At 43.8% G+C, this 16,556-nt stretch overlaps 2 protein-coding genes across 9 annotated transcripts in view; one reads left to right on the top strand and one right to left on the bottom strand.

Annotated features, from left to right (window-relative positions):
* MIER1 (MIER1 transcriptional regulator) overlaps positions 1-8,436 on the bottom strand; it is a 67,405-nt gene extending 58,969 nt beyond the window's left edge. For 2 of the 8 annotated variants that reach the window (XM_075557242.1, XM_075557244.1), the window contains exons 1-2: positions 8,284-8,435; positions 7,071-7,171 (exon numbers count right to left, since the gene is read on the bottom strand). In XM_075557242.1, the coding sequence (XP_075413357.1) occupies positions 7,071-7,171; positions 8,284-8,350 (168 nt within the window). In that variant the 5' untranslated portion in view covers positions 8,351-8,435. Of the gene's footprint in view, positions 1-2,658; positions 2,812-4,015; positions 4,093-7,070; positions 7,172-8,283 lie in introns of those variants that run through there. The other 6 variants (XM_075557249.1, XM_075557258.1, XM_075557268.1 and 3 more) reach the window with 5 other exon arrangements.
* DNAI4 (dynein axonemal intermediate chain 4) overlaps positions 8,176-16,556 on the top strand; it is an 86,683-nt gene continuing 78,302 nt past the window's right edge. The window contains exon 1 of the mRNA XM_075557237.1: positions 8,176-8,721. Coding sequence (XP_075413352.1) covers positions 8,549-8,721 — 173 coding nt within the window. The 5' untranslated portion in view covers positions 8,176-8,548. The remainder of the gene's footprint in view (positions 8,722-16,556) is intronic.

Genomic DNA, 16,556 nt, shown 5'->3' with positions numbered 1-16,556 from the left:
ATATGCCATTTCTTTTAAGTATACTGTGTTTTTAATGCTACCATGACTTATGATCCATTTAATACACATTTCCTATTTTATTTTAAATGACAACAGAGAAGTATGAAAATACACATTCTACGCACATTTGAAACAACTAAAATGTATCTGGCTAAATAAGGTAGGGTCATTATCCTATGGAGGAAAAACAACAAAAACCACAGAAGCATAATTCCTGCATTTTTCTCTGGAGACATTCAACAACCTGTTTTCCGCTGTTATCAAATAAACGTATCCAGTTGCTTCGCATATACTATTACTTCACAAGTTAGCTTCCATCTCCAGGTCTACTTGACTAAAAGTTCAGCATTTATTTTATCACATGCCAATGTACACTGGCAAGGAGAACGAATCCACGGAAAGATCACACAAAAGCACTCTAAAATGCAAGCATTTTTCTTCACCTACTTTCTTAAAACCACTGTTCTCAAATCTAGGAGCTGTGGTAGTACAGTGGTTAAACACCATGCGAGTAACAGAAAAGGTAGACTTCTTGAACCCAACCACTCTGCAGTGCAAAAGACGTGGCAGTTCGCGGCCATAAAAATTTATAGCCTTGGAAACCCTAAGGGAAGTTCTACTACTCTGACCTATAGGTTGCGATGAGTTAGAACTGGCTAGACAGCAATGGGTGTGGAATGAAGTCTCAAAGGGTGTGGGATGGGGTCTCAAATCATCTTAATAAAAAATATTAAGACCTGGAAAATTACAGTTTAGTTTTAGTTTCTACCTCTTCCTTCAATTATTAAAATAATAATAATAATAATGGGGTGTAGGTTATTGATTAAAAAGTTCCTCCACTTTCCTCCAAATTCAAACAATATTTGAACAATCTAAAAGATGAATTCTTCAAAGCCATCGGGTCATTAAATAAATACAGCGATGTAAAATTGGGATTATTTCTTCTCAAAATTGAGCCATCCATGTGTTCCTATATTACAAGTTATATTCTAAGTAATGAAATCGAAGTATGCAATATTACCTCAACAGTACTAATTGACTTTCAGCAAGTGAAATAAACCCATTCATACTGCATTGAAATAGAAATGTAGTTTTTTCCAACTTCTATGCCTTGAAAGCACATTTAAATATAAAAAAGCAAATGAAATGAAAAATCTAAGACCTATATTTTAATTGTTAACCAGAAATATGTTTTTAAAAAGAAGCTTGGCAGTAAGCAGTTCTGTGGTAAACCCTCTTAGTCCATAACTGTCAACATCCTAGGGCAACCTAAAGGCAATTTCTGGAAGGCAAGCAGAAGGGCTGCAGTCTGTGACTGCGAGAAGAAACAAGCCACAAAAGCTCATATTTTGGGCCCTGCATTCAACAGGAGGGAAAAGCCCTTAAATTAAAAAAAAAAGCCTATAATCTGAATTTGTATCAATAGTCCAACGTTTAAAATGGTAATATTATAGTACTGATGAGAATACTTGCTGTTGTCTTCATTTAGCAAACAGCAAATGATAAAAATTAAGGGATAGATGGTAAATAAAATTACTACTTCCCAAATCAATCCCTGGGTGCCTCTGAGACCAGGAAAAAGTAATTCCAACAATAGAAATGCCTTGTTAATGAACATTCATTTAGTATGGCTTATCTCAAAAGGGACAGAAAGTCCCGATATATCACTCCCTGAACGCCTGGGGGTAAAAAATAACGAAATCCTTCAAAGAGTCTGACAAAAATTCATGTATTTAAAGGTTTAAATTAGAAGCAAAATTTTAAGCACCCAGTGGCATGTCCTAAACTCAAATTAGTCATAAATTAACAGTAGTTGGTTGACCACCAATTTCAAGCCCCCAAAGGTAAAATTAGCTACCCCCAAAGAAGGAAACTTTAAAGAGCAGAAAACAAACTTCCTCAAGGGTGATTTTTAAAAAGATTATAGTTAGCTGTGGTTTAGGAGATTGGGGGCAGGCCTGAAAAACGAAGGGGGAGAAATGATGGGAAACAAGTTTCCTGGACTGTAGAGAGAGGTTTGTCTGCCCTGGGTGAATAAACTGCCCGGGACAAATGCGGAAGACTAACCCCCACCCCCACCCCCACCCCGACCTGGAGGGGGGGGATTGCGACTGAGGGGTCGGATTAAATTATCCACTCAATCAGGCACTCTCCAGAAAAACTAGATGAAAATAGTCAAGGCCGGTCTGCCCAACGCTTCCCCCACCCACACAAACCGAATGCCAGCAGCCCCCGGGTGGGGGGGACGCGGAAGGGCGCGACAGCATCTCCGTTAAGGAGGGAAGAAACTTCGCAAGAGGAAGCACCAGCTCCTCCTGGCCTCGCACACCGGCCGGCCGGTTGCGCCACTAGCTCCCCGGTCTGGGCACGTCCCCGGCCCGACCCCCGCCCTCTCGGCGGCGGGCACCAACTACGCAGCACCCGACCCTTCAAAGTGCCCTCCAAGTCCAACTGCGTTTTGGCTCCCGCCCTCCCCTGACCCATCCCAACGAAGTTCCCGGGAAGCTCCAGCCTGCAGCGCGGCCTGTTCTGGACAACAGGTGGGCAGTGGCGCCGGCAGGGCTGGGCCTCCCCAAGCCAGGCCCACTCCACTCCTCCCTGGCCAGTGCCCAGGGGCCCCCCGGCTCCGGGACAGGGAGGGGGAGCTCGCTCCCTTACCTCCGCCATATTTGCTGTACTGACGGGTCACATCTCCGCTGCGTCCGCAGCTGGGTCACGGCCAGAACCCGGATGTGGGACTCGGCAACGGGACGCGAGCCTCTCGCTGCCGCCAGAGCCGCTCTGCCCGCTGCTGCCTCGGCGGGAACGCGCTGGAGCCGCCCCGAGCGCGCCCACCACACCCCACTCCGCCCCCTCGTGGCGCGCCAGCTGGGCCGGACTGGAGGGAAAAGGCTGGATAGCGCGCGCACGCGAACAGGGGCGCGCGCCCCCGTGGACAGCCCTGTCTGGGCGGAGCGCGGAGAGGGCGGAGTCAAGGTGGGAGTTGGTGGGGCGGGGGGAGGTAAGCATCTCTGCGTAGGGTGGCCAGCCCACACGCCAGGGGTGTCTAACTTGGGTCAGGGGGTCTAAGGCAGGGAAGTCAAGGGCAGGAGGAGCCTTTTACATTTGGGGGGGGAAGGGGGGGGAGGAGGTTCCGTTTAATGTGGGAGTCGCTTCTGAAGAGCTGTTGCAGGAAAGCGGATGATGCTGCGGTGCAGTCATCCTTTAACAACTACACGTAGTTCTTTCTCTCTCGGCGGTTCTTTACAGGCAGGAAATACAAGCCCGCACAGCCCTAGCTCTTGAGCGGTCACAGCACAGAGGTATGCCAAAACCCGGGGCTGCCACATCGCACTGGCCTGCTTCCCTCCCTCTTTCTGAAAAGCCAGGGAGCAACACTGGTTGAGTTTGCACTAGGCAGAGTGAAAAACAAACAATAAGTAAAATGCTGAAAAGCTCTTCCTTGATGGATATGCATAATCCCCACTCAACTCAGCTGCATAAGGGAGAGCCTGTGATTTGTAATGTCTAGAATTTGAAAGTTTATTTTAATGCACTAGCCTACAGATGCCAATTAGCCTTGATGCCAATTTTGATTGCCACTGCCAATTATTGCAACATAACAAATATGTTTCATTTCCACTCTTAGGGCAAATACTGGCGAATGTGAAGGTAGTATTAAAACGTGCACTAACAATGTACTAAACCAAAAGTTTTTAAAGTTCTTATCTCAGGAAGCTTTTAAAAAATGGCTATCAAAATCACCAAATACGAGAATTAATCATCCTCTCCAAAGGAGGTCGTGCCAATGCTAGATCTATTCATATACAATCTCCTTAAGGTTAATAGAATGCAATGCAAGGGAGGCTGTTTTCTTCAATTGTGTGCATTTCCCTAAGACGCAAGCCTGTTCAGCAATTCCCAATATCCAAAGATTCAACAATAACTTGAAGTTCTTTATGTCCAATAATAATTTGCGTACGCATAAACTGCATTTACAGGTATATGAAGTAGCTGCTAAGTGAAAGGACATTACCTGGTAATTTGACAGGAAAAGAGTCCACAGACAGTCTGTAAACCAATTAAATATAAACATCTGATGCACATTTTCTACTGAAAGAAAAGCAAGGGAAAGAAGAGAAAGGAAAACTTTTAGGGTTCCCAGACTACAAACAATTTTTTACCATTAACTGCACTGTATAGTTTTCACTTTATTGTTTAGAATATTGATATAGAAATGTTTTTCAAGTTTCCTGGGGGAAATAAAAATTTCAGCATAGGTATATAGTTTCTGAGAGTGACCCTGTTGACTTGGATTACGTCAGTCATTTGGACTTGAAATAAAAGACTTTTTAAAATGTCAATTCCTTTCCAAGTAGTTTTACATTTACACAATTGGTGGGCTAACTGAAGGGAAGAACAATGGCTGCACATGGACCTGAGGTGGGAAAGGACCCAAAGAGTAAGGGGCCTAGAGGTAGAAACTCAGGCTTTATACCGTGGGAATGAGGGCGATTTCCATGAAAAGCTGAAAGCTGATACAGGGACTTTAACTGGCACCAAAAAGAAAATTCCAAGGTGTTGTCAAAATACCAGCAAAAATAATTAGCTTGTTTTGATTCTTCAATTAAACCATTTTAAAATTGTGATAGAGATCATAGCCGTTTCCTTAATCTACAAATGAATTCTAAAATAGGAAGGAAATTGAAGTCTGATATTTTGCCAGGGCATATAGGAATGGGTAGATATCTTATTGGTAAATGACTTGAGCTTACTAATATAATGCTGTGATGTAATTTATTTATATATGGTTTGTGTGGTTGACAACTTTATTGTGACATAAAAACACAGGCTGTTTCTTCTTCCTCCTCCTCCCCCTGAAGTGGGTTCACAGAAGTTAAAGAAAACAAAAAAATTCTACATTTCTCCTCTAGAGGGGCTGCCTAGACAAGGGCAGGCAGCCATGTAACCTAGAACGATCGATAAATGAAGGGAGCAGAAGAAAACATGTTCAGAGCACCCAACCTGAGGGGGGAAGTTCCCGCTATACTATTCTCCCTTTTTGGAAATATGAGTTCAGGGACTGTTTAGTTACTCCAAAAGTAAAGAGAAACAGCTGTAATACTATTTCATCAGTTACCCATTACATTTTATTATAGTGAGATCTTTCAAAATCTCAGGAATTGCCTAGAAAATCAAAATCTTTCTCAAAACCGTTGGTTAACCTCTATAACTGTTGGTTAATAAAATGTATAAAATATTAATAAAGATAGGCAGATTAGTCACAAAATATTAATTTTGATTGGGACCTTAAAGATGTTTAGTCAATTCTCTAAGTCTTGAGGGTAGAAACCTTTCATTGTGCTTCTGTACTACAAAGCAAAAATTAGCCCACACTCAAACAGCAGCAGTAATTACCTCATAAAGAGGATGCTTCTCTCAAAAAACCTTCAATGTCTGGAAAATGCTTTTTATTAAGCCAGAACCCATCTCACTGCTTCCATCCATTACCCCTAATTCATTAGCACTTAGGGCTAATTCAACAGATAACACCTTTGCTTATATTCAAATACAACCAATCACTATTTATACTGGGTTGAACAAAATCCATCCATCGATCCATCTTTGAAGCCTGTCTATAACTAGGAAAGCTGAAACAGGACATACCAGAGCTAAACCAAAAAAACAAAGTCACTGCCATCAAGTCGATTCCGACTCACAGCGACCCTTTGGGCAGAATAGAACTGCCCCTGTGGGTTTTCTGGGACTGTAAATCTTTATGGGAGTGGAAAGCCCAGTCTCCCCAGAGACAGAACTAAAGACATGAGAAAATTTACCATTACCTAAAACCTATTAAAAAGTTACTATTTTTAATAACATGAGAAACATTTATTAAGGTGATTGAAAATATTTTGTTAGAATTGTGTAGTAAGAGGTTTAATGTTAAAATTTTAAGTGTGGTTAATTTCAATTTTATGTGAGGTTTGTGGCTAATTTAGTTAGTCCTAAAGCAAAAAAAAATAAAATCACTATACAAAGCCTGAATAAATGCCTCTTCAGCTCCCATTCCCCACCTAAAGGCCTCCTCATTTTCAAGAAAACTAGCATTATTTTTACTACAATAAGCGACTCAAATGTTGCTGGATTAATGGGCAATTATTCTTAACCAATTTACTGAGCCCTCCATTAAAAAGGTATTAAACCATTTTACAGAGGCTGTCATACACAGAGAGGATTCCCTCAGTAATAATATTGCTGTTAAAAAACATTTCAAGGTCACAATTTTTACTTAACCGGTAACTAACCTATAAACAATTTGTGTATACCTAAAATTCATAACCTTTATTTAGTAACAACACCAGATTCAAATATCATATATGCCTACACTATATAAACGTATGTTATGCAACTCAATAAGGTCTCTCTCAAAATACACCAACATAATACTTAACAGTTTATAGATTCTCTGGCTGTTTGAAATAAATGAGTGCAGCACATTCCCCTGAAGGAAAAAAAAAGCATCTACTTAATAATATTGAGGGTCTCTAAATCCCTTTTAACGTTTTCCTAGTAGTTCCTACCTAAAAGTAACAGTTTACATCATGCCTTCACCATATAAAATTCATGGCTATTAATTTGGTTTAAATACTTAAATATCAAAATACTTAAGCCTCATTTAAAATGACATTTTAAGACAAATTGAGAGCTTACTGTAGGCAGAATGCAGGCTGCAAAGCATTTGGGGCCCCAGATGCAGAGTTTGCAAAATATCATACCAACATTTTTGTTTTTATTACTAACTGTCCCTAAAACATACAGGCCTTTTGGTTTTCTAGGTACAGCTTTGGTTTTCTTTTCATAGTAATTTTTCATAAAATTAAAACTAGTGGCCCCATTTTATCAGATTACAACCTAATCTTCTCATACTCATACACTGTTGGCATGTTATTCTTATCTCACCCGAATTCTGGAAATTACCGGCTCATCAGCAGTTCTCAAACAGTGTAACACACAAGAGTAATGTAACAGTCTATTACTTGAGGGAGTTCAGAGTCGTCCCTCCCTTTATCTCCAAGTGTGCCCCTGCCTACCAGCATCACATCCGTCTTGTCTGCATTGAACCTCAACCAGTTGGTTCTTAACCACGTCCGAAACTCAGCCAGGCACTGGGAGAATCGCGCCACCACACCATCTGGATCAAAGGAAAAAGAGCCTCAGTAGCAACCAGGCAGGGACCACACGCTCATTAACCTTCCTTTACCTCTGCAAAGATGACCAAGCAGGGCAAGCACCCCGGGAAGGTCTTAGGTAAACATTAAGGTGTGGGCACCTGCATTTGTAACCCACGGTAGAAGAGTACAATCGGCCCAATAAATCAGCTAACTGCCTTGTTCCCACCCAGACTGACCCGGCTAAGTCCGAGTCACACCCACTGTAACTAGTCTAAGAGCACCAGCTGCGGCTATGCAGTTAGCGTTGCTGCCTCGGAGGGTGTTTGGGGAGCAGGGTGTCCCACAGAGGGGCCGTGACTTGCCCAAGGTCACACAGCAAGAGCAAGGGAGGGCCAGAGATGGCCTCCGGCCGGCAACCTTTCTCCCACACGCAGAACAAGACCATCCAAAAGGGTAGCAGAGGAGGGGGCATTTGGCCCAAGGGACCCTCCAACGGGCTGGGGCTATCTGAGTTCCCTCAAATAACGTCCTCTTCGGGGCTCTTCCCTCCCTCGTTCCCTCTGAAAAACAAACGTAGGTCCCCCCAGGACCCGCTCACCCCGGGTTGCAGTGACAGCAAGGAGCTGCTCGCAGCTCCAGCTCGCCAACCAGCTCGGGGGGGGGGGGGGGGGGGGGGCCGGGGAGGGGAGCCGGGCGGCCGGGCAGGGGGCGGAGCCCCAGAGGGGCGGCTAGCTTAGCTCCACCCCTGATGGGGTGAGAGACCCCAAGCGAAAAAGGGGTGAAAGCCGAAGGCGCACGGGGTTAGGGGAACTCGCGCCGCAGACGGTCCCGAGCGTGCCGCCCACGCGGGGAAACATCGCCGCCCCCCGCGAAAGCAGAGCCCCGGCTGGGAGGCGGGGGGGGGGGGTCGCAATGACGAGTGCGCACGCGCCCTCCTCGGCCAGCGCCGCTCCCCGCGGGGAGGCCAGCCGGGCGCGTCCCTCGCAGCCCCTCCCCGGAAGTGAAGGGTCTTCCGGGCGGTGCTCGACGGTGGGGGAGGGGAGGGAGAGAAAGGGGACCCAGGGCACCTCCGGAGCCCCTGATGGCGAGCAGGAATAGGACGGAAGGGATGGTCTACAGAGGTCGCACTTACAGCCGCTGCCGCCGCTGCCGCCGCCACCTTCGCTACGACCGCCCCCGCCTGAAGAAGCCCCATCCATCCGCCTGCAGCCTGGGAGACTCCGAGCCTGGGAGGGGCCTGGGGCCGGGGCCGCCCGCCTCCTCCTCCGCGTCGGCGTCCGAAGCTTCCTCCGCCTCCACCAACCCTCGGCCCTCCCCTCCGCCTCTGCCCTCCTCCTCGGGATCCCGCCGCCAGCCAACCGCGCGGCCGCTTGTTGGGCCCGGACGCCGCCGTCGCCATGACGCCGGCCAAACATTCCGGAGCCGCTACCGCCGCCGGGGTTTGCGGAGCCGGAGCCCTGCGAGCAGCCGGGGAAGGAGTTGGTCGGTCGCACACGCCCCCCCAGTCAGTCGCCACCATGCGTCTCTCTCCTTCGCATACCAACCGCAAGCTGCAGCCAAACGTCGGGGTGTAAGTTTCAGAGTCTAGATTTGGAAAAGGGTTTCCCCCGGAGCTCCCTAACGGCAGTGGTTCCTTCCTCAACTCTACAGCCGCCGTCATCTGCCTATAGCTGTTCTTATTTTGTGAGAAAGGATTGATTGTTTTAGAATCATCCTGTAAACGCAGGCGTGGTGCCTTCTGGTGGGCCCCGAGGTGAGCCTTTGCACCCAACACAACTGTGCGCTTTAGCCCAAGGAGGGGCCGAGGGGCGGGGGATTGGTGTGCTGGCGCTTGCCCGCACTTTGCTTACCGCCTTCTCTCACCAACCGCCCTAAAACACTCCTGCTTACAACTTTGCCGTGTCTGTCGCAGCAAAGCTCATTGACGTCACTCGAAACTTTAAATGTCCCCTTCGAACTGCGCTGCAATTCCACTATAGTCCCCTAGCTTATTAAACATCCCACCTTTCCAAACGACTTTGTGCCGCCTCTTCTCCCAGCTGGAGCCTAGTGCCCTCTCAGTCCAGTTACTCTTTCTTCAAAACATTGTCGTTTTCTGCCCTTCCATTGTCTCTTAAATATGCCACTAAGGCCTTTGTCCACCGGACAATCCACTCACCTTTCGGAAGGACACCAGTGACTGTCCAGCCACGCGCCGTGGCCATTTCACCTGCTTGGATCAATTTCTCAGTGCATTTTGAAAAACTTGGTTTCCAAGGTGCCACTCTTCCCCAGTTCTCATCTAATTTATCTCTTACAGGAAAAATATTGAAGTATCTGTAGCGCTTCATTTTATTATAGCTTAAAAAATCACCAGTACACTGAGGATTCCAAAGACTCTTATCTCTAGCCTTGACCACATTCAAGAAAATATTTTTACCAAAAAAAAAAAAAAATCAAACAAGCAAACTGACATCTACACTTTGGAGTTGACTTCTCAGAACTTATATCCGGTACTGAAGCAATTTTTTCTCCAGCCTACTGTATACTTGTGTTGCCATCATCAAACCAAAACCAACTCACTATCATCAAGTGGATTCCTATTCAAAACAACTCTCTAGGACAGGGCAGAGCCGCTCCTGTGGGTCTCCTGACGGGAGTCATAGCAAATTTGGATCTTACAATTGCTCAGGTAAAAACAGAAACAAACAAAAAACTTGATCTTTAGATGCAGAGCAAAAGTCCACATCCTTTCAATACCCCACGGGATCTGAATTTGGGCTCTCCCTCTTAGTTCTTTTTTCATCATACTACACTGCCATTCAGGATTTTTTTCTTTGCTATTCTATTTGGAATATCAGGCCCCCAAATAATCTGTGATTTACCCATTTCCTTCAGCTGCCACTTTATCAATTCTCTGATTATCCTACATAAAATAATACTTTTCTCTCTCCCCATTTTCAATCCTTCAACCTTGTTATTACTTTTCTCCACAAGACATGTTTCTCCCTGGTGTATTATATGCCGAAGTGCAAACCAGCTGCCATGGAGTCCATTCCAACTCAGCACCTTATAGAACAGCAAACTGTTCTGTAGCGTCTCAGAGATTGTGAGCCTTAAAGGGAGCATTTACTCCTGCATTTCAGCTGCTGCCACACAGCTCTGCGAGGTTAGACACTCTGGTGTCTAAAAGTGAGCATCTCTAAAAATTAACTCCAGATTGTGCTTTAGAAGTAAGGGCTAATTTATTTTTATTTTTTCAAAACCATTTTCCTGGGAGATAATGCAGATATCATACCATTCCATAGTTTAATCACATCAAATAATATTGTACAGTTAATACCACCATCAGTTTTCAAACATTTTCTTTCTTCGTGAACTCCTTGATATCAGTTCTTTCCCCTCTCCTACTGTACTCCCCAAGAACCCTTAGTCTACTTGTCGTCTCTATAGGTCACCGGTCCTCGGTTTCAGATACAAAGAAACCCAGAAAAACACGTAACACAGATTCAAGGAGTCTACCCGCAGTGACAAAATACATCAGAGATGAGCCTCAATATGAAAAACAACAACACACTGAAAATATTGCAAACCAGATGAGGCACCAAGTGCCAGAGCAGGCATCGAGGGACAAGGGTGGAAGCATTCAAGTCAGGTTTATAGAAGTAAAGTCTGGTTATCACCCCAATTCCATGTAACCTCAGTGTATACATACGGAAACTCACAGATTAAAAACATGTTCAAGAACACATTACCTGAAAATTACTGGATAAATTTAGGCAAACAAATTGACTACTTTGAGCTTAAGCTTTCTCGTTGGTAAAATATGACTATTAAGCATCTAACAAGATACATGTTAGATAATATAGGTAGAATTTCCTTGTTTGAAAGTTAAGTTTTAAATGGCATTGTCATTATCAGTTAACAATTTCATCACCTCTGTATCCACTCTATCTTCCGTTTGTTTTATCTCCACAATGGCTTAGGCCTTGATTAGTTGACACCTGGGCTATTCCTACAGCATCTTAACTAATGGTCTTCTTACTTCTAAGCTGTCCCGTTTGTAGCTAAATCTTTCTGAAGCTTAGTTTTTAATCACTTTACTTTTCTGCTCAAAAACCTTCAAAGGTACTCTTTTGTTTATATAATAAAGTCCAAAGCCTTAGCCTGGCATACAAGAACTTTAATGGTTATTTTACTGTTTCAAAGCTTAGCTTGGTGTTCTTTCATGCATCTAAATGAATCTTTGGGGATTTTCTGTACATACCACCTGTTTTTCTATCTTAATTGTTCCAAATGCTCTTTGTTCAGGATGTATTTTCTATCATGGCCCAATACTTCTGCCCACATATACCAAACATGCACCGGCATATATCACATATACCACATATACTGTGCTCACATTTCTTTCAAAATTGACCTATCACTCAAGGTTTAACTTGATCATCACCTTCATGATTTCTCTGCTCTCTTATCTAGCCACAAATAATCTTTGCCATAATTCTCTTTTGTGTTATGTGTTCTTCCTGAGGCAAATAGAATTTTTTAATGATAGTAATATACATAATATATTATTTTATTATAATCATTTTAGGGTCCATGTATAATTCATAGTGTGTCCTTGCCAGAAGTAGCACAGATTTATGCACAAGAAAACAATGCAAGAAAGAAGATTATGGTTTGTACCAGGGTGGTGGCAATCAAAGTAGTGACAATTGGTTGGATTCTGGATGTATTTTGAAGTGTTCTGGCCTGAACACTTAGAAGAAGAGGTGACATTAGCAAAACTGGAAGAGACAAGTAAGTTTGGTGGATATGGTGAAGGTGGGGTGATGGAGATTATAGTAACAATTTATTTTGTAAGAAATAATGCCATACTATTCCCAAGGAGTTAGAGATTAATTATATCCAAAAGATCCAACTCTTCCACATGCTATTCTTCTCCGCTTCTCATCCAAAAGCCACAGTCCTGAAGAGAAATGGTAGGTCAACTTTTCTGCACCAAGGTATTCATGGAGGTACTGAAAAGCTCCATACCCATGTGATTTGTAAGCCACACACACATCCTCACTCTCTCCTTTCTCTCTCTCTCTCTCTCTCTCTCTCTCTCTCTCTCTCTCTCTCTCACACACACACACACACACACACACACACACGCGTGTGCACACGAGTTAATCCAACTTTTATTTCAACATAGGATCACTTCAAAAAGAGATGAAGCAGGCCCCCCTTTGGAAGTGAGGACACTTCAAGCATAGATAAAATACACCTTGCCTCAAGAGCAAAGCCAGTCACCCTGGGTGAGAGGACACTGTCTAGGGGAAGGCTTCTACTTTTTAAAGGCTTTTACTTTGGGTGGGGCTGAGAGGGAAGGGGGGAGGGTGTGGAGATTTATGCCACCAATGGTCTGGCTGCTTTCTAATTAGTTACCAAGTTCATCCTTAGGATCTAGGCCTTTCTTTCCAATTTATCTCAGGTGACAGTTCTCAGGCTATAAATCTGGGTGAGATGTTTTAGGATCCCCACTCGGCCTGATTTACAGTTATTTACCATGGTTGTTTTCTTAGAGCCCGTGGTTCGTTTCCTAGCAGGAGGAATGCACAAAGAGAATAATCATTTCCAGCAAGCAGAGGGGCCATTCTCTTGGCAAACAGAAAACTTGTTCTCTCTTTGTCACAATGTCTTTTTGCTTCTACCAAAGCTCAGCCAGAAAATAAAGGTCTTTCTTTCCAGGTGACATAAGATGTCACGCCCTACACTAAGGTTAAGTCAGAGACACTCCCAAGGAAACAGAGGGTGTGGTTCAGCTCACACTTTCCACCAAGGTCAGATCTCAATCCCATTACACTCCTGTTTATCAGCATAGTAGAGAATGTTCTCCAAAATAAGACCCTAGCCACAGACTTAGAAAGTCCAGAACTATAATATATAAGGAACCTTAGCTAGAAAAGCGACAATTAATTGACCATAACTCGGTAGTAATGATGAAGGTTGAGGTCAAGGCTCAGTTTTGGACATGGTAAGTGTGAGTTAGAGATGTCTAAAAAGAGGTGGAGAGGCCCAATTGGAGATGTCTCTATCTATCTATCTATCTATCTATCTATCTATCTATCTATCTATCTATCTATCTATCTATCTGGAGGTCATTATCATATGGATGGAGTTTAAGTCGTGACTATGGATATGAGTATAGATGGAAAAGAAGTGAGGTTCAAGGATGAGAACTGTGGAATTACAAGTGGCTTGACTCAAAGAAAATAACCAGGAAAAAAAATCAGATGACTGGAGAGCTCTACAACCCAAGATATTTTAAAAAATCAAAGAGAAAGGAATGAACAACTAGGTTAATCACTGTCATCTAAGATAGGAACCATGAAATAGCCATTGATGTTAATATGGAGGTGATTGATGATAAAAATCTTTCAGTGGGATGATGATGGAAAAACCCAGACTATAGCTTCGAGAGAGAAAAGAATTTTTTTAATCTTCGGATCACACAAGCTGGTATGATTCTTCCACATGGACTTAGTTGAAGCTTCACTTAAATGGCTACTTGTTTGAATACAAGCCTTTAAGATCCTGGACACCATTTGACAGCTGGGCACTGTTATACAGAAGGGTTTTTCCCCATATTGTCCCCCAAATAAATGCCAAACCTAAGACACTATATGCAACACATATTCAATGGCTGTACACTTGGGGGTCAGCTGGTTAGAGGATTATCAGCCATCTAGAGAAATCAGACTCTATAATCTGTCCCACCCTAAGTAGGGTTCACTCCCTTCTGATAAGGATAGTGGCTTGCTTCCCTGAAGGAGAACCCAGACAAGGTGAAGCCGGCTCAAGGAGGACCAAGGTTAGGTTGCCATCTTGAATCTATGGTCTGCCCATCTTGTCACATGTGGACCCTTAGTGCTTGCCCCTTCTAATTGGGTGTACACTCCTAGCTTGTCCCCCTCCAATTGATGTATGCTGATTGTACAACCCCTTCCCATTATGATGTAATCGGGGGATGGGCTTTGCGTGTCCCTCAAAGTGTATATATATATGTATGTGTATATATATATATATATATATATATATATATATATATATATATATATATATGTCGTGATTGGAAATGTATTCTCTCTCTGTGTGTGGACCTGACTGCTGAGATCATAGCCGTCCTGGAGGTGAGCATGCTACCATGAAATTTGTCTAACTCCTTTATCTTATTCTCTCTCCTATCTCTCCTTCTATGACTTTACTATGAGCCTTATATATTATAAACATACAATTGGACCTACAGACCCATTGGTTGTTAGAGGCTGGTTTACTCTGACAGGGCACCATCTGCTTTCTTCACCACACTTTGCTGTAGTACCATTATCTTCAGTGATTGTTTCATGAAGGTAAGTATGGATCATGGCCATGTTATCAGAACTAACTGTTCTTGGATTGGTGTTAGAGTTAAGTAGGAGCCCAAAATTCAACTGCTTGTTTCTGGAATGTGCATAACCCAGGTCTACGTAGGCAGCCATAATATGACAAAATCAAAACAGCATAACCAACTACACCAGTAACAGCAATAAACCAACCAGCAAACAAACAGAAAAAAAGAAGAAAAGCTCAAGGCAGGAAAATGAAAACCCATAGAAACAAAAAAGTAAAACATTGTCAATCATCCCCCTAAGGTATAAGGCAATTGCACTTAAAACATCATCAATTTCCCCAGTGACACAGCCCTTCAGACACTTGTTAGGAGGAGTCTATGTGAGTACATTTCTGCCTTGAGCAGCATGCTTTGTTGCCCTATACAGTTTGATCTCCCATTCCATTGGCCTCTGTTGACGCTGTTTGGGGATTGGTGTCAGTGGGGACCTTCCTGGATCAATACTTTCGAGTGCAGATTGCTGCCCAACATAACAAAACCTGTCATGTCACTATGAGTCTGGCATTGAAGTACTAAATACTATATGATGATTCTGGGTCCCTTTCCGTTGGGTACTCACCAAGTCAGGGGTTCTCCCCAAGGTCCAATGACTGCCACTTCCACAGTCCTGAGTCGGCCACTTTCTGATTCCTCTCCTAGCCGACTCCCCCAGTCCTCAGTTGAAGAGTGAAGGTAACTTGAGACAGGACTCAGTTAATTCTGCCGGGCATCTACATTAAGTCCTTCTGATGTAGTCTCTGCATTATGCCAGGCTGTCTGCAAGGTCAGCTTCCACGCTCATCATGGTGAGTAGTATCTACCCAGGAACATAAAATCTGTCCCATTGTTCTCATAGGTTCCTCCAATCATTGTTTAGTATTCCTTCCTGATGTGAGGTTACTTCTCCCCGATCACCCAGGATACCAACAGAACTATCAGCATCTCCTCCAAAATAGAGATGCCCGCCCCCCTCCCTTGTCTTAGCTTGATTTTCCAACAGGAATCTCCTTGCATTCCTGTGATAGACATATCGATTTGCCCCAGCCTTGTTTCTGGATGTTGCATAACCTCAAGCATACAGTACCCTCCCATTTCCCCTTCTTAAAAGAGCGATCCTCGGCCAACGTGAGGTCTCCTCCATCAAGTTGGCTCTTGTGAAGTACACAAAAGGGAGGTAATGTATGGTGCATGGCTGGTGGGAAACCTTCGCTTCTTTCTTCAGGAATTGGTTCCTAAGATTTGTTTAATTGGTGCTTCTTCTTATAGTAATAGGCTTATACCAGTGGTTCTCAACCTGTGGGTAGTGACCCTTTTGGGGGTCGAATGACCCTTTCACCGGCATCGCCTAAGACCATATTTCCAATGGTCTTAGGAACCGAGACACTGCTCTCTATCTGTCTCCGGTTGCGTCCACGTACATGCAGGTACGCCCACATACTGGGTCACCACAACATGAGAAACTGTATTACAGGGGCACAGCCTTAGGAAGGTTGAGAACCACTGGCTTATACAATACTTGTCCTTTTGTGATTGACTCACTTCACTCAGCGTAATGGTTTCCAGGTCCTTCCATGTCATGTGGTTTTTCATGGTTTCGTTGCTTTTTTAGGGATGCATAGTGTTCCATTGTGTGTATTTACCATAGTTTCTTTATCCATTCTTCCACTGTTGGTCATATGGGCTGCTTCCAATTTCTTGCGAGTGTGCTGCTATGAACATGGGAGAGCATTCCTCCACTTGCGTTTTATCTCATTTCTTTAGGGTATATGCTTACTAGTAATATTGCTAGATCAACTGGGATTTCAATTCCCAGTTGCTTTAAGTATCACCATATTATTTTCCACAGTGGCTGCATATATTTACAAGTCCACCTACAGTGTATATGAGTTCCAATCTCTTTACATCCTCTCCAGCATTTGTTCTTTTCTGTTTGTTTTGTTGTTTTAAAATTTGGGCTAGCATCGTGGGTGCAAAGTGGTATCTCATTGTGGTTTTAATTTGTATTTACCGAT

This window comes from Tenrec ecaudatus, chromosome 1, assembly GCF_050624435.1.
Source record: "Tenrec ecaudatus isolate mTenEca1 chromosome 1, mTenEca1.hap1, whole genome shotgun sequence".
Lineage (NCBI taxonomy): Eukaryota > Metazoa > Chordata > Mammalia > Afrosoricida > Tenrecidae > Tenrec > Tenrec ecaudatus.
Note: the sequence above shows the minus strand (reverse complement) of the source record. Positions and strands in the feature narration are given on the sequence as shown.